This window comes from Cryptotermes secundus, unplaced genomic scaffold, assembly GCF_002891405.2.
Source record: "Cryptotermes secundus unplaced genomic scaffold, Csec_1.0 scaffold33, whole genome shotgun sequence".
In the NCBI taxonomy this organism is placed as follows: Eukaryota; Metazoa; Arthropoda; class Insecta; order Blattodea; family Kalotermitidae; genus Cryptotermes; species Cryptotermes secundus.
The window spans coordinates 329,237-352,954 of record NW_019727088.1 but is presented as its reverse complement, the minus strand read 5'-3'; the positions used below and the strand labels follow the sequence as shown (position 1 = coordinate 352,954).

The 23,718-nt window shown below is 41.6% G+C and overlaps 1 protein-coding gene and 1 long non-coding RNA gene across 4 annotated transcripts in view; one reads left to right on the top strand and one right to left on the bottom strand.

Annotated features, from left to right (window-relative positions):
* Positions 1 to 23,718, top strand: part of LOC111864253 — a 74,656-nt gene that overhangs the window by 20,347 nt on the left and 30,591 nt on the right. Inside the window, exons 3-4 of one of the 2 annotated variants that reach the window (XR_004513007.1) lie at positions 2,450 to 2,452; positions 4,689 to 4,700. The exons of the other annotated variant lie outside the window; for it this stretch is intronic. This is a non-coding gene — a long non-coding RNA (uncharacterized LOC111864253). Of the gene's footprint in view, positions 1 to 2,449; positions 2,453 to 4,688; positions 4,701 to 23,718 lie in introns of those variants that run through there. 2 annotated transcript variants of the gene reach the window in all.
* Positions 1 to 23,718, bottom strand: part of LOC111864252 (uridine phosphorylase 1) — a 61,361-nt gene that overhangs the window by 25,437 nt on the left and 12,206 nt on the right. For both annotated transcript variants that reach the window (XM_023851343.2, XM_033751364.1), the window contains exon 2: positions 5,321 to 5,444. In XM_023851343.2, the coding sequence (XP_023707111.1) occupies positions 5,321 to 5,444 (124 nt within the window). The remainder of the gene's footprint in view (positions 1 to 5,320; positions 5,445 to 23,718) is intronic.

Genomic DNA, 23,718 nt, shown 5'->3' with positions numbered 1-23,718 from the left:
GCTTCCAACAATTCTTCTTTGCCGCGGGAAAGTGTTTACTGAGTCGTTGCCTAGCAACGATAAGGGGATACAGAGACAGCTCCACAGACTCTCCACTGATACTACACGGACCGCATAGGAAAAGTCACGTTCATTTTTTCTGTTGTTGCATGTATTCGTTACCGCGGGAACGTGTTTACCGAGCCGTTGCCTAGTATCGAATGGAGGGCTACATTACCCGAACCGTTGCCTTGAAACGACAGGAGAGATACACATACTGTGGGAAGGGGGTTTTGAAGTTCTCCGCTGTAATGGGCTCGGGTGCTGTGATACGCATACCAAGTTTCATAAAGATTGGTTCAGGCATTCAAAGGTTAGTAGGTGGTCGGAAGTCGCAGACACACACAAAAATGATTTCGTGAGCCTACTTTTATTTTTTCAACACAAGCAATATACGAGTATGAAATGTGCCACAAAAATTAACGCAATGGTTACCCAGAAGCTCTTGAACTTGTTTCTCGTGCCATTGCACCCCTGTTCTTAGCAAATGAGAACCTATTTCTCTGTGCGGAAGTCGCTGATTTATCCCCCTTTGCAGAAATTAAAGACCACGAATATGCAAAAGCACGTACCACCGAAGGCAAAACTGATTACAAAGGAAAACCTCGAATACTTGGCAAGTGACTATTCAATCCTGATCAGAGACCTTCGGAATAACAGGGACGTTTCTGGACGGTGTCTTATAATGTAGGTTAGGAATCTACCACCCAGATTTCATTCAATTAAGGATTTGTATCACCTTTCCAACTTTATATCACAAATCAGATTGGAATATACCCAGAGTTATAATCAATTAAGCGGCTCTGGCAGCATAAAGGAATGCAGGACGCTGCTGGTAGTAGATTCTGCCACTTGTCACTTCCATGGGCAAGCAGCATTTAAGTCCCATTCTTCCTACTTATTGACCGCCTCTGTGGTCTAGTGATCAGAATTCCGGGCTACAGATCCAGAGATCCCTGGTTCGATTCCCGGAGCCTCTACTTTTCCATTCAAGTAGCTCGTCAGTTATCCTCACGAGGTTGAGTGGACCCACTACTTCTCAGAAAATCTGGTAGCGCCGTGAACCGAACCAGGACCTCTGGATCTGTAGCCACGAACTCTTACCACTAGACCACAGAGCGGTCAACCCACATATATCAAAAGACATGGACTGGAATTTGTTTAACTTGACTTCTCCATTCATCTTCAAGGCGTGGTGCTTACACACAGTGATGTACTCACTTTAGACAGAACTGTTAATTAGACTGGCTACGGGCTGGAGGACCGAGGAGTCGGAGTTGGCGTTCGTATGGGGTCAATAATTTTCTATTCTCCACGTCGTCCAGACCAGCTCTGGGGTCCACCCAACCCCCTATCAATTGGGTACCGGAGGCTATTTCCCCGGGAGTAAAGCTACCGGAGCGTGAGGCTGACTACCTCCAACTAATGCTGAGATCAAGAAAATTTGGATCTATACATCCACTCCCTTATACACCTTCATGGCGCAGTGCTTAAGCAGTTAAGCACAGGGACAAATTTACCTTTTTTTTACCTTTTACTGTTAATTAGTATGGTAAATGGTGTCATTCACTGCCTGAAATTGGAGTCAGATAAACTACAGAAGTTGATGCTTCCAGGAAGGCGAAAGGTGGAACTGCTGTTTAGAAAAAGCAGTGTAAATAAGAGATTGAAGGAAGAAGACTGGCAGAACTGTATGAAGTAGAGATTAGGCTGGTAAAAGTAAAGTTGCGCCTGTGCTTAATTAGTTAAGCACTATGCCATGACGACGTATGTGGGATTGGATTTGTAGCTTCACCTTTCTTGATATCTGTACTAGATGGAGGTAAGTGGTCAGCTACACGCCCCTGCCACTTTAGACTTGTGGGAAGAGCCTCCCGTGTAGGGGGCTGGGTGGGCCTCAGGTTCGGTCTGGACGCTGTTGGTAAGAGAAAACCATATGCTGCCGGCAATCGAACCCGGGCCGTGCAGCGCAGAATTTAGGATGGCGTAAGTATATTTCTTGGCATACTTGGTATATTTGTTGAACGACGCTTTATTGGCTGAATAATTATTAAGCCTTGGGTGATAAAATATTTTAGGAAATGGATGCTGCAGTGCCCTATTCAACGTAAACGTTTTATCTCAGCATTTTCCTTAAGGGACTGAGGAAAATCGCAAAGCATTTAGTGCCCGTATCAAAATTCGAACTTAGGTCTAAACTAATATGAAGCAACAATACTAAGCACCACATCATGAAGATAGATGTATTTTGGAAGCGTGATATGTTGATATCTGCAAGAAATCTCGTACATAGCCTATATGAAATGTACGCCCAAGCGCAAGGAAACAAGCTTTTATTTTTCTGATGAAATTGGGAAGATTATAATGGAAACTACAAAAGGGAAACAAACAGTACAATAAGAAAATAAAGTCAGTGGCCCTGCAGAGAAACTGATTTGTAGGTGTACAGTAAATTATCTTGCCGTATGTGTCAGCTTATCCATAGCGTTCCGCTGCCAGCTGATGTTGCGCAGCGAAGCGTTACCTACGTATGCGAACTGTATCTAAGCACTATAAAGATGCTTGTTTTGAGGAAAAGAATTGCATTCTTTAACATCTTGTCCGGGAGGTCAAAGAAAATATGCAGTTACTTCACCCTCAGATAATTTGGCTGTGTAGTAAAGAGCAGGGTACTTGAACTCACAGACTTCCTGACTTCCTGCATTTTCTCATGGCATCATCTCAACAACTGAAAATTCTCCACCTGATAAAATAAGAAATGGACATTCATGTTGAGCGAGCCATGATCCTGGTCTGAAATAGTAACTTGGCCGTTTTGTACCGTTTTCAACGATGAATCATTTGAGGTGCGTTTCGAAAAAGAACTCGTAAATCACTTAATAATTTTAGCCTCTTCTTTTATCTGCCCGAAAATAATGGCGCCCAAACTACCCTACCGATTTCGATTAAACTCGGAAAGGCTAACCTATAAAATTTTTAGGCATGGAATTTTGATTTTATTATATTTTGATTCAGCTTAAAGAGTATTTATATTTATAGGCTTATGTAACTCACATATGTAATAATATATTGTAACAGACTTGATCAACGAGTTATCAGGCAACAGCTCTGTAGACACGGTCCAACACGCAACAATGGATAAGGCTGTGTTTTCTATTGTATGTTGTCCGCACCAAGCAGTTTGGAACTGTGGGGTTATGCAACCCGTCTCTAATCAAGGGCTCGGTAATCCCTCTTCCGCGTAGGCAGTGACATCACAAAATGGACAGAGACCACGTGACGCGTTTTCTGTATGTCCGCCCCGAAAGCATTTGGGGGACAGCTAAGGTCGTTTGCGGGTAGTCGTAATCTGGAGGAGTGAGCAATTGACGGACTTCACTTGAGTTCCGAAGTTCCGCGGGAACAGCAGTGTGGTCAAAAGAAGAATTAGAAGACTTAGTGTGTGACGTTACATGTGCTGTAGTACATCGATAATGGGAGCGTTGCTGTTAGAAGCTGATAGCTGAGACATGGGGGAGTTCGAGAACCTAGAGTAAGGGGAAACGTCCGCCGTTGAAGTTGCTATCGAGCAACGGCTAGTGAAGACCGTGGCTGGGAACACTAGTCTGTGTGTTATAGTGATTTGTATAAAGTGCAATCATAAGTTGTATGTCCCATAAATCTAATTACCAATCCAATTCCCGTCTATAGTCACTCATATACGTGACAATATGTAGGTCTTTTTGTACGGTGTCCATTGTTTTTTTCCACCTTTTAAAGAGGGTGGAATTTGTTGACAAAATTTAGTAGAACTCCGCATTACAAAATGTCATGAATTCCGCTCAACAGTTCTCCTGTTGTTACATGCAGACAGCCACAAAAACAGACAGACTGACTGACAGGCATGGCGACGATATTAGGGTCATTTTTAGAACGTTTGTTTGCGAAACCACGAAACACTGGAAAAATACGTGCCCGGTCAATAAGACTCAAGTGATTTTCGTAAATAAGAGGTTGTATTCTACTAAAAATGAGACAGTATAGCATTCTCTGCATTCTATCCATAAAGTGAACGTATAATGTGGAGAAAATGTCCGTCCGCAAGATTCAGCCTTGCATCAAGAGTTCAGACTTTTCGAGACTATAATATTTCTGTGTAAAATACTGTGACATGTTGACCCCTACCTCCCCAGCTGCACGTAGCGGTAGCGTAGCGCTCGCGTAATAGGCGAGTAATCACCCCGCATCCTGGTAGCTATGCAACGCGCATTGACGTGACGAGCGGAGCCGAAGTGAGCCGAGCGGAGCCGACGTTAGCCGAGTCCCCGCGACCTTGAAGCTATGCAAAGCGAATCAACAGCGGTGATGTCACCGAGGTATATCGCGGTTGCTAGGCAGCAGTCAACAACTCCGGACAGCGTGGCTAGCAACACGGACCAGACGACAATTGTCCGATCAAGGCTACATAAGGAGCAGCGAAGGCTATTCACAGTCAGTTGTACTGTGACAGTCAGCCAGTCAGTGCGTTACCAACGAGTTCTCAGTTCGCAAGTTACGAGCTACAGACGCGTGTGTGATAACCAGTGATAACCAGTTATACTTGGAGTGTGTAATTCAGGGAGACTTGTATTGCTCCCGCGTTATTAATACGTGAAGACTCTTGAAGATAGTGTTAAGAGATTTTGTTGTAGGGTTTGTAAAGAGTGGAAACCCGTAACATTGTTATAATTAATTGTAGCCGATAGTTGTAGATTGTTTAATAAACCAATTAACGATCTCTACGGCGTCTTCAGTAACGTAAACACGTTACAATACGTTTATATAAAATATAGTGGAAACTTTTTCTCTTCTTGAAAGCCTTGATGTAGTTTCTTTGGAAGTTGATGTACTTCCCACATTTACTGGGTCCAAGAAATCTGAAGTTGAGGTTCGCTCCATAGGGTATTATTTTGAAAAGTTAAGGAAGCAAACACTTCACGTAACTTACAAGAGGCAAGAAATTTTCAGAATGATTTCAAATTTTCTTCACCATCAACATTCTGCTTTGTTGGATTATCCTTCGACTCCGAGTAGGGGGGCAGAATGTTCCTCCGAAACGTCCATAAAAATTATCAGACTACATTGCGTCACCTCCCAAAAGACTTTTACCAGAAATATACATTTTAAATATTCTGAAATTATTACTTGTTGCTAAACGCTTTGTTGCCTACTTATTGTTGCTGTTATTCACATGGGGTGCATCCAGTTTATTCTGAGAGGCCGATTCATCAGGTTACAAGTGACAGAGTCACTGCCAGTTTACCTTCACATCGCCGAACATGCTGACCAGATCATGTGACTCGCTGCCTAGTGCCAGGTGGTACAAAATATCCTGGTCCATCAGCTCTATGTTCGGGTTCCGTAGCTTGACGGTGCCATCGGGGTACCTGCACATACAGAGTGCCACACGTTAAAGACATTTAGGTTCAGCAAGGTTCTGAAAACATGACATGTTCAGGATCGTTCGTGACTGTGTCGCATTAACTGCTGATGGTACGCATGATCGTGAGGGAATAATTGAGGAGCAGGCTTGAATGAACGTAAAATTGAGTGACATTGTACGGTGTCGAGGCACTATGCTAGAAGCCCAGAAGGTAGCGGGTTCGGTTCCCAGTGGGGTCATTGGCTTTTTCAATTGACCTAATCCTTCCAGCCGAACTATGGCTCTGGGGTCGACTCAGCCTCTAACAAAAATTAGTAACAAGAATTTTCCTGGGTCTCAAGAGGGGCCGGAGCGTAAGGCTGACAACCTTACCACCATCTGTGAGCCGATTGTCTAGAAATGCGGGGGCCTCAACGTCTTGTAACTTATGGGCCTCCACGGCCTGTTGCAAGGAAAGCTTTAGCTTTGTGTACGATTGTCTCGTGAACGTATAACAACTATTTTTATTCGGTGGTTTTTCTGAGACCATAATTTGTTTTCTGCAGTCCAATGTATTTTAGTAAGGTCTAGTTTGTGAAGTGACAATGTTGGAGAAAATTGCATAAAGTATAATTAGAATGAGTAAGTCAAGGAGAAGAAGAAGAAGAAGAAGAAGAAGAAGCAAAGAAGATAATGGGCATAAGGAACTGGAAGAGAGCAGCGCAGGATAGAGAGGAATGGAGTGGCTTGATAAGGGAGGCCAAGGCCCGACATCGGGCTGTTGCGCCATAGAAGAAGAAGAAGAAGTCAAGGAGAATGAGAGGGTAGGGCATGTAGCACGAGTGGTGATAAAAGGAATGCATATAGGATATTGGTGGAAAAGCCAGAAGGAAAGAGACTACTGGGAAGAACTAGATGTAGGTGGGAAAATAATGCGGTGGATCTTAGAGAAATAGGAAGGAGTGATATAGACTGGGTTAATCTCGCTCAGGATTGGGATCAATGGAGAACTCTTGTGAATACGGTAATGAACCTTCAGGTTCCGTAAAATATTGGGAAATTGAGTAGCTGCACAGTTGACGGCTTCTGAAGAAAGGCTCATCTCTGTGGAATTAATTAGTTAGTTAGCCTTTATGACAAAAAACGCGCACACAAACTGGACCACATGCAGCCGTACTCATCACCAGTATTAAACACGGCCACAGAGCTTCACGTTCATCGGTAAATATAGTTATACAGAGGGTGTGACAATTAAGGTCTAAACTAAGGACATAAGAAATCACACACAAAATGATAAATAGTACTCATTAATACCATCCCCGCCCGCTACCGTACAGCGTTTACATCGCTCTCGCAACGAAACGAATGCCCGACAACACGCTTCTTACCGGATCGCCTTCAGTTTTCGTGTCGAGGCTTCTGGATCGATGAAACAGCCTCGAATATCGTCGCAGCTTTTAATTTTGGAAATAAAACAAAGTCAGTCGGTGATAAATCAAGGGAGTTGTGTGGGATAACAAGGGGATCCCTCGCTTCGTCAAAAACTCCGAGACAACGACGGAAGGATGCGCCGGTGTATTGTCGTGCAGAAGATACCAGGACCAACTTTTCTAGGCCAATTTTGTATATAAATGAAACGTTTCCCAAAATAAAAATAGTGTCAGTTTGGGAACTTAATTATCACACTATATATGATTTATTATATTGAACAATAAGGTAGTGCCTATATATATGATAAAAGAAAACCTAGTATAAAATTCGTAGACACCAATAGAAAGCAAGCACAAGACAGCCCCAAGCAGCACAGCAAAACAATGTGGTCAACTCCAGCACGTTAATGTAACCTACACCCTTATATTCTGACATAAGTCTAACTTCAAGGGAATTCACACCCAAGACATTTTAAGGTTTTACATGTATGAATTGCAAAGTTTTATTTTAATAAGAGTAATACTTGGGCAATAAGCAAGACGTACTTGGATGGTAACTTACTTTTGATTTCATAGGTATGGAATGTTATATGGCTAAATTTGGAACACTGTCTTGACATTTTTCTGAGGGACTGAGAAAACGACGGAAAACCTCGGAATATACGATATCCGGCCCAAATTTGAACTCGGAACCTACAAAATATGAAACAGTAATAAGACCTAATCTATTCTGGTGTTCGAAGACGTTTTAAATTTTTCTGAATAAAATTGCTTGTCGAGAGAGCGTAATAAAGACGCAGGCTTGTACTACAGCTGGGTGTTTCTTTAGCCATAGCTCAAGCGGTTAGTCGCTGGCTTCCCACCACGGCGGCCCGGGTTCGATCCCGGATCTGGTCAAGTGGGATTTGTGGTGGACAAAGTGGCGCTGGGGCAGGTTTTCTCCTAATACTTCGGTTTCCCCTGCCAATCTTCATTCCACCAATTGCTCTACAGTCACCCTCACCTATCATCTGGGGCTGGCATAATAGGCCAGAAGTGGCCGCAGTACAAGGGACTTAGTCCCACCACACCGGCGCCATTAGAACCGTTAGGGTTGAGACAGTAAAGCAGACCGTCTGTAGCGAACTGAAGGCATTTGCCCCAGAAGAATATGGAAGTAGAGCGAAGTTGATTCTGGGCATAACATTAAGCGTAATATACGAAGAGCAAGGGAAGCAGAAGTATGGGTCCATGGATTGACCTTCCTCCAGCCACTTCACTTTCCCCGCCTACTCTCCGCCGCCCATGGTGTAAGAATCCCCCGTACCCATTGGATAGGAAGCTGGGAAGCTTGTTAGGCTGAAAACCCACTGACGCGACTAGTCGCGAGCGGCTAGCCGCTCTTTGTTCATTCCTTAGGCCGCGCGGCCACTGTGATCAGCCAATTTATTATTCACTATCATCAAATAAGTTGACGATATACAATTTTGAATTATTTACAGCGTCATTAAATGTAGTGTCACGTGTAGGGGGGACGAGATGACGGGTTCATAGTTCGGATGATCAGATTTATTAGCATTCTGGTTCACTCTCTCTTAATTACACTTAAATACAGCGCTATCGCTGATATACATACACCTCATAATCCACTGTTGCACGCACACACTAGTCCTCTCCGGGTAACGTACCTCAACACAGAAATCAGTTCTTCAATCACCCTTTAAATCTCCGCAGGTCTTCTATAAACTTATCGTTGCTGTCACTCTTACTGTCACTCAGACACACTCAAACACTCCTCATCTGTTCTGTTTCTGTCTTATATAGCCTCCACAATGGCCACGCAGAAAACAGCCTATATTGGTGGAAAGGTTTTACCGAGCGATCGCATAGCAACGGCAATGGCGCCGACCGCATAGAAAACGCCGCATTCCCATTGCTGTCTTGCGTGTATTCGGTCGCGAGGCGTTTAATTGTCAGTTACCTAGCAACGCTGTGGCCACCCACATTACACTACTATAGATAAATAGATAAATAAATATTACTTGTAGATTATGCACCCTGGTGCAACTGACCCATAGTGTACCTGTTATTTACTGGGTTGGTTATCCTGGAGTAGTGCGCTGTTCCTGTTACCGAACGGAACGGAGATAAAAATATCAAGTTGTTGCCTGATAGGTGTCGGGTTGGCGCAATAAGTATAGGGACTAGCTACGGGCTGGACGGCCGAGGGACTGGGTATTGAATCCCTCAAGGGGTAGGATTTTTCTCCTCTCCATGTCCTCCAGAATGGCATTGGGACCCACCCAACTTCCTTTCCAATGCGTAACGAGGGCTCCTTCCCCGCGGGTAAAGCGGGCGGAGCGTTAAGCCCACCACTCACTTCCAGCTAGTGCCGTAGTCAAGAATACGTGGCTCTACACGCATACTTCCACTCCCTCAAAGGTCTTCATGGCGTAGTGCTTAGTCAGCTCAGCTGGAGTGATAATTTGACGAAAATGCCTATAGAATTTTAGTCAGAAAATCCGAACGGATGAGACCATTTGCAAGAGCAAATTGTAGTCAGGAAATAACATTAAACAGTCCTAAAATACATGGAGCTTATATTGAAATCAACTGGCTCACGATAGGACTAAGTGGCTGGCTGTCGTGAACGAGGGAATGGGCTTTTGGATTTTGTAGAAGTCCGGGGGAATTCATTACTATTTGAGAGCGTATTATCTTCCGAATGCGGACTTTGCTGTATGGTGTTGAAAGCGAATGTATGCAGATGCCCACAGATACATGACGTAGATGATGTTTCATAAGGAAAGAAATATACTGAACGAGAAAGATATTGACAGGTAATTTCAAGATAGGCTTGATCGCCTACTTACCTCGTTTCATTGGCTTGATGGCGGTGTTCACTCTCCACCTGTAGACCATTTGCACCATTGGAGTTACAAACATTCCACCTCGAGTTGGGGCAGTTACAAGACATTGTGGTCTATTCACGGTAATGCTGTCAGATTTTTAAGAAGACGACGTACTGAAATATTCGAATGATACTGAATTGTCAGAATCAGAGTCATAGTTACTTTGCACTTGGCAGTTGATATCAACTCGGAGCGAACCGTATATAAAATGCTTGCTCTATGTATTTTCTATTGTTGCGTGTCTATTTTTCAACAATTATTCCATTGACATGCTAGTATTTATTGCAGCGGGAACGTGTTTAAGGGACCGTTGCTTAGCAATTACGTCTATTCTGAAACTATTCAAGCTTTCAGCTGGCATATCAGAACATCTAAACATTGATAGACAACCAGCGTCTATTGCTAGTCAACAGCAAGCAATTCCTAGGCAACGAATAGGCCCGCTGACAAGTACTCTAGCTAACACGGGAAACAGAACCCTTCGACAAGATGTTCTCTCAGCGGTACGCGAAGAGCTACGTAAGAGGGTAAACTGTGACACGACAGTTCAGATCCGACGAGAGATAGGAGAAGAACCAAGAGTGGGGAGACTCCAGCGAGAATACCGGTGCAAGAGGATAACCGTTGAAGAGGAAACGCAGAGAGACGACGGACTAATCAGGTCGCTTCGTTTGAAATGACGTTATTTGAGAGTGATTGTAATTGTGAGTGTAAACGAGTAATTCTCCAATAAAGAGCGCCATCTAAAGCCGCAACCCATAAATTATTTGTCACGGAACCACAGACACGTCATAGTATGTGAAAATTTGAGTGACTGACCGATGAACAAATTTGGAGTCTTTTTACCGTCTAGATTCGACATAACCTCTGTAGAATATCAAATTTGTAAGTGGAAAACGAAGAAAAGAGCAATAAGAATTGTGTCTTAAGGTCTGAAATATAGAAATAGATGCTACCTTATTTGTGAACTCCTCATTCACTTGTGAACCCGTGCTTCATCTTCTCAGCAATAGTAATGTACGTATTTGAACAAAAATATTACTGTTGTTGTTAGAATTATCGTTTCATTGTCCTATTTCTGCATGAGTCATAGTTTTTGTTCTTTTATTCGTTTTAGCGACTCAAATTATCAGGGATCATAAAAAACTTAAGATACCCTAGAAATATGCTTGACGTATAATGTTTTCCTTAAGAAGTCGCTAAGAGTTAGCGACTCAGATTATCAGGGATCTTAAAAAAAGACTTAAAATACCCAAGAAACATGCTTGACATATAATGTCTTCCTTAAGAAGTATTATCTACTGCACTACAGTAAGTGATAACGTTGTTTTATATCTATATTATACAGTACGTAAGTTAAGACCTGAATGCCAACAGGCTTTCGTTGCTCCAAAATGAGGTTTACCGATCCATTTCGACACAGAAATTTATGTATCAAAAATTTTGAGTGTATGTGGTATTCTAGGGACACGCGGTAGCGTAGTTGGTTGAGGCACTATGTTACAAGCCGGAAGGTCGTGGGTTAGATTTCCGATGAGGTCACTCAAATTTTTCAGTTGACCTAATCCTTCCAGCCGCACTATGGCCCTGGGTCGACTCAGCCTCTAACAGAAATGTGTACCAGCAATCTTCCTGGAGGCAAAGGACGGCCGGCGCGTAAGAATGAAAACCTCATTGCCAACCGTGAGGCGATTATCTAGAAGATGTGGGAGCCTCGACGTCTCACAAGACTATGGGTCTCCACGGCATGTTACAGGGGTAGCTTTATCTGTTTTATATAGTATTCTTCCTGTTACGTCGTCCTCTTATTTGATTCGTTTCAAATATTGTTACGTTAGTTGAGTATTCAAGTTTTTACTCCTGTATCAAAAGGCTCACTTGACGTTCTCAGAGTGGTGACTTATGATGTAACGCTGTGTAGTCTATTAGAAGTTCAGCGTCGTTTAGAAAAAAGAAATGTGTTAGGTCTACACTATTATTACAACTACTGTTACTGCTGGTTTTTAATAATTTTACAATTGTAAACAATGAAATATTATGTCTCGAAAGAGATTCTATATTATGGCCACATGGGCACTAATCCGTAAAGCTAAATTGCATTTCATTTGTGAAATATAAATTTATATTACTTAAATAAGATATTAACAACTCACGGCTTATAGGACTGTTAGTCTCCGAAACCGGCAAAGATGTTTAATGATGAATTCTGTCTGGAGAACTTTCTTTTAATTTCAAGTATACATTGACCGCTCCTGTTAGCCCAGGAGAGCTTAAAAATTGTAATTATAGCTTCTATTTTATAACCCCCTATCTTTTTATGAAAATATATTCGCATAAAATTGTATTATTTTTTCAGGAGTAGAAGGGATTCATATCTGTTTTGTTTCGTAGACAACGCCTAAAACGATTAAATCGGGAAATTAATGTTACTGCCGATAAATTGTGCATCAGATTAAATTATCGACTTATATTTGAATAAACAAAATAATTTGGTAAAATTTGTTATCGGGAGACACACGGACAAGGCGAACCTGACTTAGAGTCTTCAGCATTTACATTTTCTCCAGACAGATTACACTTATATATATATATTATAATACTTAATTATAAAATCATATCATCTTTATAACCCTGGCAGCAACATGAAAGCAATAGTATGCGGACATTTATGTACCTGAGTTGATGTTCGTTGTGAAGTACTTCGCTTATTCTGCGTCAGTAATACTCACAAATTTGAATTTTCGGCTACTGTGTTCACAAGGTACTCAGTCTTCCTTATGTGCCCGTCACTTGCTCTTGCACTAGGTACTGACAGTCTGATTCCCTCTCTCCCGCTCTTTAATGATAATCTGATATTACTGTATTGAGCAAACACATTTTAGCAACGCCCTTCACGGGATGTGGCTCGAATGCATTCGGTGAAGGAGCACTGTCGCATTGTAAGATCCGACGTCCTCACAGCGGTGATTATGAAATGTTGTCTTCTGCGATATAACGCTGTGTAGTCCGATGAAAGTCAACTGTTTCGGAGGTGAATGTCGCCCCCCCTCTTCAGGATTGAATAAGCCAAGCAAGGAAGTACCTTGAAGAAGGCGGTCGGCTAACTTACACTAGACTTCACGGCGTTATAACTCCTTACTCTTGCATTGACTGGTTGATTATTATTATTATTATTATTGGAGGGGTGGGTTTCCCCATGCACCGCGACCAGTTGTTGATCTATTGTACGTCCCCCTTTGATATTCTACCAGTCCCCATACCCTGCCGGTACTGGTGCGTGATATCAGCCCCGTTGATCCAACGAGGTCGGCCCTCGGTACCTTTATGCTTCCCCATCTACCAGAGGGATTGGAAACTACTTGGGCGGGAAACTTGCCTAATTTTGCTCAGAGGTCTCCTAGAGACATGAGGATATTTTACGTGCCGTAAATCTACGACACGGGACCCACGGCTTAAAGTCCCTCCCGGAGGACTTGTTCCCTGAATTTTTCCGCCCTTTAAAGATTCCACGACCCGCGTACCTTGAGTCATGAGGTGGGAACGTTACCCCTAGACTGCGGAGGCCGCTTTGACTGGGTGATACATCCATATGTAGAGAAAGGCGCGTTGTGCTTAAAGTTCTCCAACGTGTAAACTTTCGTTCCGGCCATCCGGAGTTTTAATTAGTATAGCACAGCATAAACGATTCAGAAGGGTCCTTTCGTTAAACTTTCACATTTTTCGGATGGAGGAGATAACCTCCAGATATAGAGGTTAGCCGCGGTAGTCGCAGGCAACTGGCAACAGGCATGTTACGAAAAGTTGCAGAGGGCCCCGGATTTTCATTGATTTCTTGGCACGACCTGAGCAATGGAAAACGGCATGTCCAGCAGTTTTTCTATTGTTGCTGTTCTTTTGCCGAGCCGTTTCCTATCAACGAAAGGAGCGATACAGTTTACCGAGCCTTTGCATAACAACGATAGGGGGATACACATACAGACACACAGACTGATGGAAGGATTTATGAAGTACGCCGTTGAGGTGGGGTCGGGTGCCATGATTTACATACCAACCTTCATGAAGATTGTTCAGGCATTCAAAAGTTAATAAGTAGGATTCCAGACACATAACACACAAACAGCATGGAGATCGCATAAGCCTAATTTAGGAAAGTATGCTAATAAAAAAGATTTTTCAGAAATAGTATCTCAAAGGACTGTGATCCATGGAGTTGATTATATAGCCGTAGTAAATGATGGAAATTTTGTAATATTTTCTGATTTTTTTGGCGAAGTTAGAATTGGCCCAGTCCTTATATAAGAACCACACAATGAAGATGTATATGGGAAATGGAGGTATAGCTCCATTTAAGATCGCATAACAATTATAGTAATTACGTTACGGGATACATGATTAGGATTCAATTTACGACAGGGGCAAGAATTTCTCTCTTCTCCACAGCGTTGATACCAGCTCTGGGGGCCTTAATGTCTAATGGACAAAGGATTTTTCCCAGGGGGGGGACTATAACAGCCGTAGCTTGAAGCTGGTCGCTCAGCTTCATTAGTGGAGAGGCTGAAAATAATTATTTCTTATTAATTCAATTCTCAGCTAAAGGTTGAAAGATATGAACGGAGTAAACATGTAGGTTTTCTATATCTCCACTTTGTAAGCATAGATTCATACATACACGTTCTACGGAATAAACGCAAGTGCAGCATTTTACCTGCATTCAGCGTCGATACTTTTCCATGATGGATTTCAGAAAAAAAAAATTAGTGACTCATCATCTCAAGATGTCCTTGTCATATGGCGCTAACCATGATTCCCTCTCCCAAATGTGACATCTCGTCGCCACGATTTCTAAAGTAGGATAGAGAATATTCATATTGTGATCCGCCGCCTAAAACCCAGAATATCGAAGTCGAAGCAACTTGCATTGTCAGCCAAAGCATGGGTAATAACTGTTCCCGCAGTGAAGTCAGCCATTGCTAGGTAACGATTGGCTACACGTTCCGAGGGTACGCTCTAAACAAATACACGGCAGCAGATATGGTTACCACGGCAATTACAAGGATTCAAGACAAAATGCGATCTCAAAAAGCAGAGTAGAGCACTTGAGGTGGTGCCGTAGGAGGCGACGGAAAGGAAACCCAGTGCCTGGGGGTATAATTGGGCCACCCTGCTCCTGGGGAATATAAATAAGGTGACTCGGCCCTCCAGGTTGGGGGAGTCTCGAATCTGAGACAGTAAAATATGTTCATGGTTCCCGCGGGACTCTGACCTGAGAATGCGCTGGCAAGGACCAGCAACAATTGTAAACGACAGACCCACCCTCTCATCAGAGAGGATGTTACATAAGGACTCTAACCGCAAGTGTTCAGTTGAAAAAAATGTTGGTCGTGAGTCTCAAGGGCCTTGGCGCCAAGACGAATTGATTGGCGGTAAATCGTCAGTGTGGTAAGGTAACTCTGACTCTTGACTCTGAGACAATGACAGAAGACAAAAGAAGGCAGAAGGCGAAGTCAGAAATGAATTAATGTGCTTTCGAGAGACGGACACGCAGGCAATACGCATTTTATTTAGTGTGGTGTAGTTACAGCTACCTTTAGAGTGTTACCATAGATTTAGTTACGAAGTACTACAGTTACGTTAAGAATGAGAGTGCTGTAATTATATTTGTAGTTTTACAATAAATCGACTGACCGATCCAAACCCGCAACTAAAGTCACTAATACACGTGACAATACAAATCGAAGTCTCATACGTTTGCTGAACGGTCTGTTGAGTTATGGCATGTACATTCTTGCGACAGTAATGGACAATCATTAGGCGTGTGGCTGATCACGAAATGCAGTCCTGGAACACAAACGGCAGTCCCTTCGAAAATTACGTAGATAAGAGGAAAAATGTGCAGTATGATGTCAGGGATAGTAGAGTATAGATAACTCCTATTACTTCTTAATTCTCATGAAGATTCAACCTGTTACTCAAGATCACTAATCTATTCGCATGACTGAAGAGATTAAAAGCGGTCGGAACAGGATGAAGATTGTGCTGTAGAAGTCAGCTGTCTAGTTAACTGTCAGTCGGTATGTAAGGCACTGTCATTATCATTCAGCAACCAATGAGAATCCGATAAATTGTTCTTTTATGAAATCCACAGTTTCATTTCCTTGGTCACACGGACCCGACAATTGGCCCTATCCTAAGTCAGCTGAAACCTGTCTGCAAGTCCATTTTGATATCCTGCCAGGTTGTCCAAGTGGTCTTCTCTGTTCAAGATTCCCGACAAAATTTTTTTATTGATTTTTCATCTCCAACACCCAACTCGACATCCTTTTCTGTGTCACAGGAATAATGTGTGGAAAAGAGTTAAATTTACCGAGCTCCTCATTATACAGGTTTCTGAAGTTTTCTATTAACCCATTTAAACATGTCGACATGTTCTCGGCACGTTTTTCCAGACGACCTCTCCTCGTATTGTCGCCGCATTGTTGTAATACCTGATAAAGCATTTTTCGGGAGATTATCTGACAGCACTGAGATAGCAAGGTAAAACTGTCCTCAATTAAACTAGGTAGGAAGGTTAGGTTCGAGCATTTTTGACGCCTTGCGCATTCTTTCCGCCGCTACCAGTTGCCTCGATTTCTAAGGCATGAACTCTCTTCGCCCGCTCGAACTCTGGGATAGTTCGTTCGAATCACACTCAAAGCATGGACGTCTGTGTGCGCGTTTATTTTGTGTCTGTGTTGTCCTGTGTAGGTAGCGGCTTTCCGACGGGCCCAAGGAGTCATACCGTCTGTGTAAATAATATTACGAAACTGAAGAAGAGGCCAGGGCCCAACAAAGGGCTTTAGAGTCATTGATGAATGAATGAATGATCAGCTTCTTTCCACGGTTGTTTTACCTCCGGAGAGAGAAGTGCTAATACCCATTGCATAGGGGACTGGGTGGCCTCACAAAGTGGTCTGAACGCAATGGAAAGAGAGAAAGTTCCTGTTGGGAAATGAACACCCCTCGTCCATCTTGGCCTCGTCACTAGTTTTGTGGTGTTCCTTCTATAGGCTGTGCGTAAAGTGTTTTCAGTTAATGCGAATAATTTACTTCTGCTTAACTGTTTTTAATGCCAGTTTTCTTTTTTTTTATGTTTTTTGGCTGGCGGTTATTTTGCAGTAGATCCCCTGGCAGAATAAAAATAATTATTGACCCATGATATGAAGGAAATTATCATAGCTTGTGTTAGGACGTTGCAGACTTCTCAGACAACACGATCATACAAGTAGGAATTACGGCAGGCCGCATTGTATTTAATGATTATGTATGTATTAAAATTACGTGTATTATTAGAAATATGAACGAATGCGAGTTAACTTTCCAGTTTTCAGCTCACAGACAAGCTAACAAAGTAAGCTTGTCCATGGTTATGATTGACTGCGCCCTGCCTGAATATATTCGAGATATCGACGAGTGTCCAGCAATTCACATAACAGTCTTGTAGTAGATTTACATTAATCGATACCTAAATTTCATTGTTTTGGCCACTTAAGAAAAAGTGAGAAAGAACATACTTTACCCTAGATCATATATTAGTTTTTTTCAATAAATTATTTCTTTTATATAATAATATAACATTTTCTTGGTATAATAGGGTCTAATAATGTTAGATATACTCGTACTTTTGAAGTTAGGTTAACCAAAATAATATGCAGTTTTCTACGCATTTTTGGAACATTATTAATTATTTCGCATTCAGTAAGAAGGATAAATTTGTTGAATAACCTATACCAATGGAATAATATGTACATCCATACATGGCTACTGTCACGTGGAGGATATTCTGTAAATGATTAAAGATATGAAATTGTTTTCCTTGTTTGGACCTTTGAGAACAGCTTTTGGCACGTGTAAGTACTATCAAATATAGTTATCGTATTGCTGATATCAGAGTTAAATTCTGGCAGATATAAACTGTAGAATTCTCTTACAATAACGTAGAATTTTCGTTTCAGTTCATTTTTGCACTGAAGGTGAATTAATGATATTTTAAATGTCTCAGCAGTTTTGTCAGTGTTGACGTTAGGTCTTCACAGTGAATTTGGATATTTCCAAATCATTTTTAATGTCTTCCTGTACGTACATAATTTAGTTTACACATTTCGCACATTATTTTTCTGAAACATGTTGATCATTTAATGGCTAAATGTGTACAATAATGTACAAAAGTATTCTTAAGTGAAATTCAAAGTCTTTCATTTGATCAGCTTTCACAAATGAGAAGTGGTCGCCAGTAGGCTTTCCTCTGTTTTACATCTTCAAACTTAGCTCATCGGCATGTTTCCCGAAATTCATTAAAAATGCCCATAAGACCAAATTAATCATTTAACAGATCATAAGCATGATATGAACGATAACGTAGCGTGGACAGCCGTTGCTAGGCAATAACCGCGAGAGAGGGTAAAAGAAGGACGGTGTTATGCAACCCTTCTGTAGGCAACAGGTCGGTAAAGACGTTTCCACGGCAACGAATACTCACGCAACAATAGAGCTGCTGTTGGAAACGGTTTTCTCTACTCGGTCCGTGCGAAAGCGTTATAAGGGAGACAACTGGGTCGACTCAGTCGTGGGCCTCAAGGGGCCTCACACCAAGACGAACTGATTGGCGGTAAATCGCCCGTCGTAAAGTAACTGTGACTCTGACTCAGTCTGTTGAGAGTTGATTTCTGCACAGGAGGATGAGAACAGACAATTGTATAGTTCAGTCGTAGGATATTCGCCGGGCAGTAACGACGTGATCACAGAAGCTGAAGAATTTCCATTGTTGGAAGCTGTTACTAAGCAACGACTAGTAAAGACATTGCAGGCTTGAGAAGACTTAGCATGTAGTGATTTGTAAAGTGTGGAAATTGGCGGCAGCGTTGTAATTAGTTCTAGTTCCGTGTGTTGTGTGTAAGTGGTCAATAAATCCATGCAGCAATCCATATGCCGTCTGTAGTCATCGTGACGTTGTTGTTGACCAGGTAGTCAGCACATATTTGTCCATGGTGAATGATGCAATAACACGCGCAGTATCTGTTTTGTCTTTTTGATACCGCCAGGTCATTCATCACAGTGCAGACGTGGAAGGCGCAGTCTGTCACTTCTGTCGGGGATGTTAGTATACAGTATCACAAACTTAACTGGCCATTCGCAAAATACAGGCTGGCTCTGAGGTGGTATCAGGGGCGGCACTGAAAGGGATCGAGTGCCACATGCGAACCTAAGGCTAGACTTGGCATGGTCCTATCGTACCTGAAGAAACCGATACACTTGGATTCTAGCTGCATTTTGAGATGGGTTTGCACTCGTCACCTTGGTTAGGCCAGAATGGTCAGCATTCAGTTGAAATGAAGTATGCATTTCCAGACTACGAAGGGACACATTGAGCTCTATATTAATGAGGTGAAGGAGTCTGTTCGTCCAACTAGCCGTCCCCTGATTCAATTACGGGCATCAGTGTTAGATATTAATAAATAAAATTAGGTAAATTTATCTCTGAAACAGGCCGTGAAAGCCCATAGGGTTGCGAGACATCGAGGCTCTCACATTTTCTAGACAAACGGCTCACAGATGGTTGTAAGTTTGTCAGCCTTACGCGCCGGCCCCACGAAGATTCCTGGTACCTATTTCTGTTAGAGGCTGAGTCAACCCCAGGACCATAGTTCGGCTGGAAGAATTATGTTAATTGAAAAATATCCAGTGACCTCATCGCGAATCGAACCTGCTACCTTCTGGCTTGTAGCATAGTTCCTCAATAAACTATGCTACCGCGTGCCCCAGATATCAGTAAATACATTTAAGTTAGTATGAACAGCACGTGATTGGAAGTCAATACACTTGCTTACTTTCAATTCCTTTTCAACCATACCAGCAAAGTGGCCGACAGTAATATCAACGTCGTTCTGTGAACGCTAAAGATAATTCTGTTTGGTGTTTTCTGGAATTCAAGCAAGAAGGCGAGTGGCTGTTAGGCGGTGGTGAGGATTGTCACGTGATGAGAATGAAACCAATAGGTGTCAGTCTATCTTCCTTAGGAGCTACTAAACGCTTTCTGTACGGGTTTTACAGACTAATATCATTTTTGGCTGAAATAAATCGTTTAAAGTGTTTGTTTTGGAACTCTTAAGTTCTACTGTGCCCCTAAAATGGAAGACCAAGGTAAGCTGATTTTGCACAGTCATGTCATAGAAGTAATTTATAATGTGAAGAAAGCAGTCTTCTGGGATTTGGCACCGTGTATATGTGGTGTTAACCGACGTTTCGGAGGAACGTATCGCCCCCATCTTCAGGGTAGAAGAAAAAGTATAAGAAATCTGCAAGCGACAACACCGTGAGAAACGGAAGATGGGGGCGATACGTTCCTCCGAAACGTCGGTTAACACCACATATACACGGTGCCAAATCCCAGAAGACTGCTTTCTTCATAGTCACCGCCGTGAAAGCCTCAAATCTTACAATTCATAATGTGTTTAAATATTTAAAGAGCGAGGAAAGAATGACGGATTTTTAAGTCGCAAGAACGCAATGCGATTGTACATGACATCGATCTTAGGAGAGTGATGTTCAAGCGGAAGGTACGGCAATATTGCAACCTCATAGCTATGTCTCTCTGGACGCGACATGCCTCAATTAACCGTCTTCTTTGAATTCTGTAGTAGATCTTCGGGGGTTTATATTGTCGACATATCTGAAACAATCGATTATTTGGTATTTTGACAATATATCAGTGATAGTTGTATGTTCCAGGTATTGTATAAATCAATAATTTGCTAAAGATAATACTAGAAGGAAATTATTTTGAACATAATGGTAAATGCTTGAAACAAAACGAATGTCTTGCTATGGGAGCACCAACTTCAGCGATTCTTGCCAAAGTATTTATACAATACCTGGAACATACAACTGTCATTGATATATTGTCAAAATACCAAATAATCGATTATTTCAGTTATGTCGACAATATTCTAATTATTTATAATTCTCATATATCTAATATTGATGATATGTTGTATGAATTCAATAATACCCACACTAATATAAAATCCACAATTGAAAAAGAAACAAATAACAAGCTTAATTTCTTAGATTTATCTATTGAAAAAACACACAAAAGCCTACAACTAGGAATTTACCGGAAATCTACCTCTACTGACCTAATTATTCACAGTGACTCTTGTCATCCTTTCGGACATAAAAAAGCTGCTTTAAATTTTCTCTTCAATCGATTGAATCAATATCCTCTTTCACAAAATAATAAAAACTTAGAAGAAAATATTATCAGAACCATTTTAAACAATAACTACCCACAAAATACTTTACAACTGCCAAAACCCTCTACAAAAAACACTGCGCAGAAAAATAAGTGGGCCACCTTCACCTACTTCGGCCATGAAATTAGACGTATTACCAAACATTTCAAGAATACTGAAGTTGGTATCTCATTTAAGACTAAAAACAATATAAAACATCCGCTGAAAATCAATGATAATAAAAAAGATATTTATAATCTTAGTGGAGTGTATAAACTACAGTGTTCCGACTGTCCTTTAAAATATATAGGACAAACGGAACGAACTTTTAATGTCAGATTTAAAGAACACATACGTGATATAAAGAACGGGCAAAGTTCCATATTTGCCCAACACATATTAGACACCATGCACGAGCACAGTACGATAGACAATACTTTAGAAGTTTTATATATCGGCAAGAAAGGCCATACTTTAAGACACATATGAAAGATTTTACATTTACGATATTAGCAAGCAATGTTTACAACTTAATGACAATTTTACAGAAATGTTTAATCCCATTTATGATTTAGTAATTGATACACTCAAAACATAATATACAGCTAAAACCTCTTCCCACCCCCACCCCTCAACATCTCTTCCGCATTCCTTCTTTCCCCCTCCCTCCCTTACCTTGACTATCTCCTAAATCAGTCGTTGTTTACCTTCCATACATTACGTACAGTTCTCTGCATGATGAGGCTCCAACTATTCCGTAAGTAATTTACGTACTGTGTACTTCAATTTCAATATTAAGACCAATATTAGTTTAACAAATGTAATACTATTTTTATTATATATATTTTCAGATTAATTATTGAGCCTCCTTTACAATTTTATAATGAAACGTAATTTGCTATCTGACGACGGATGCGTATGTGAGGTGGAACCAACGACTGATTCGATGTTAAAAAACGTCAATCAGGTTTTAATTTTGTTTTTATATAATACTTTTATTTGTTTTGAATAACCTGTATATTTTATTCTTATTATAATTGTCTTTAACGATTTATGACATTATATCGGACTTTACGTGCTGCAGTTCAGTGGTGTATGTTTGTTGAAGTGTATTCACCTGACGATGGCCACTAGTGGCCGAAACATGTAGTGAACTGTATCTGGGTGTTGACCCTGAAGTTCTTTGATTGTTGTGTTGTGACGGCCTAATAAATAAGTTGAATGTTACTGATGGTGGCTAGGAGTTTCATTGAGGCTATCGCTGGATCTTCATGTCTGGCTAAGATTGCTGTATCACCAGTGAAGGTAGCAGTTGTTGTGTTGTCTGATATTGGGCGGTCTCTTTTGTAGATAAGATATAGGACATTTCTTTGTAGCACGCCTGCTTCAGTTCACCTAAAGGTTGTGATTTTTCGTCATTGAATTTTGCTTGAAATAGTTTCTCCGTTAGATATGATTATAATATTCTGTAATATGTATGGGGAAGGAATGTTCCGATTTTGAACAAGAGGCCTGGGTACCATACTTTATCAAACGCTTGTGTGATGTATAGGAACCCCACAGAGCAGTACTGTTTTCTTCCGAATTTCCTCTTTATCTCTGAAATTCGGTGCACTTGTTCTATGGTAGAGTGTTCCTGTCGAAGTCCAAACTGATGGGCCGGGAGTAATCTAGTATCGGGCTTGAGCACTGCTTTTTCGAACATTTCGCTCACTATGGGAGTAGACTGATCGGTCTGTATGAGCTGGCTTCCCCCAGCGGTTTACCAGGTTTCGGGATCATTATGATCTGCTCGACTTTCCACTGACCTGGGAAATATCCCGTTTTAATACTTGGTGCGTACAGGTGTTAGACGGACAGTGCCTTTTCTTGGCGTTTCTTTCAATATTCTCCCTGTAATTAGGTCATAAGGGGCTTCCCTTGAGTTGAGATCTTCTTATATTATATTTTGAATTTTCTTTGGTGTAAGTAATTTGAATGATTCCGTTATTTGTAGAGGTTCTTTCAGAGCTTTGTTGATTTCTATTTCGAGGTCTCGTTCTGTGGCAGTTTATTTGGTTTGAATGTCTCTATAAGTGTCCTGCAAAAGTGTTCGCGTTTTCTATGTCACTTCGGTCCCGGGTCTGATCCGCGTTTCTGATTGGCTGGATGCGTTGAGATGATTTTTGTTTAAGTACAGTACGCACAAGTAGCTGATTTATTACGTCACTGAACTTACAAATGCTGTCACAACATTCGAAATCCGTGAAAAGCCAGGGTTCAGCATTCGTACTCCTTTGTACTTGAGGACAGTGTAGTTTGTGGAAGTGGTAAGTCGCCCATTATGGCTATGAACCTGAGCCTGGTTGCGTAGAAACCTCCAAACACAGTCTGGTGATCAGAGGATCATCAGCTCTGTGTCAATTTTAATGGCTAATACAAGAAGTTCCCTTATGCCACTGTCACATAGTCACGCACAAAAATGCCGACAAGAGATTTGCAATTAAAACATCTAATCTACAAGGCGGAAGGTCGCGGGATCGAATCCCGATGAGGTCATTGGATTTTTTTTCAATTTACCTAATCCTTCCAGCCGGAATATGGCCTTGGGGTCGACTCAGCCCCTAACAGAAATGAGTACCAGGAATATGTTTTTAATGTTCTTGGGGGGTAAAGGGCAGCCGGCCCGTAGGGCTAACAACCTTGCCGCCATCTATGAGCCGATTGAGGAC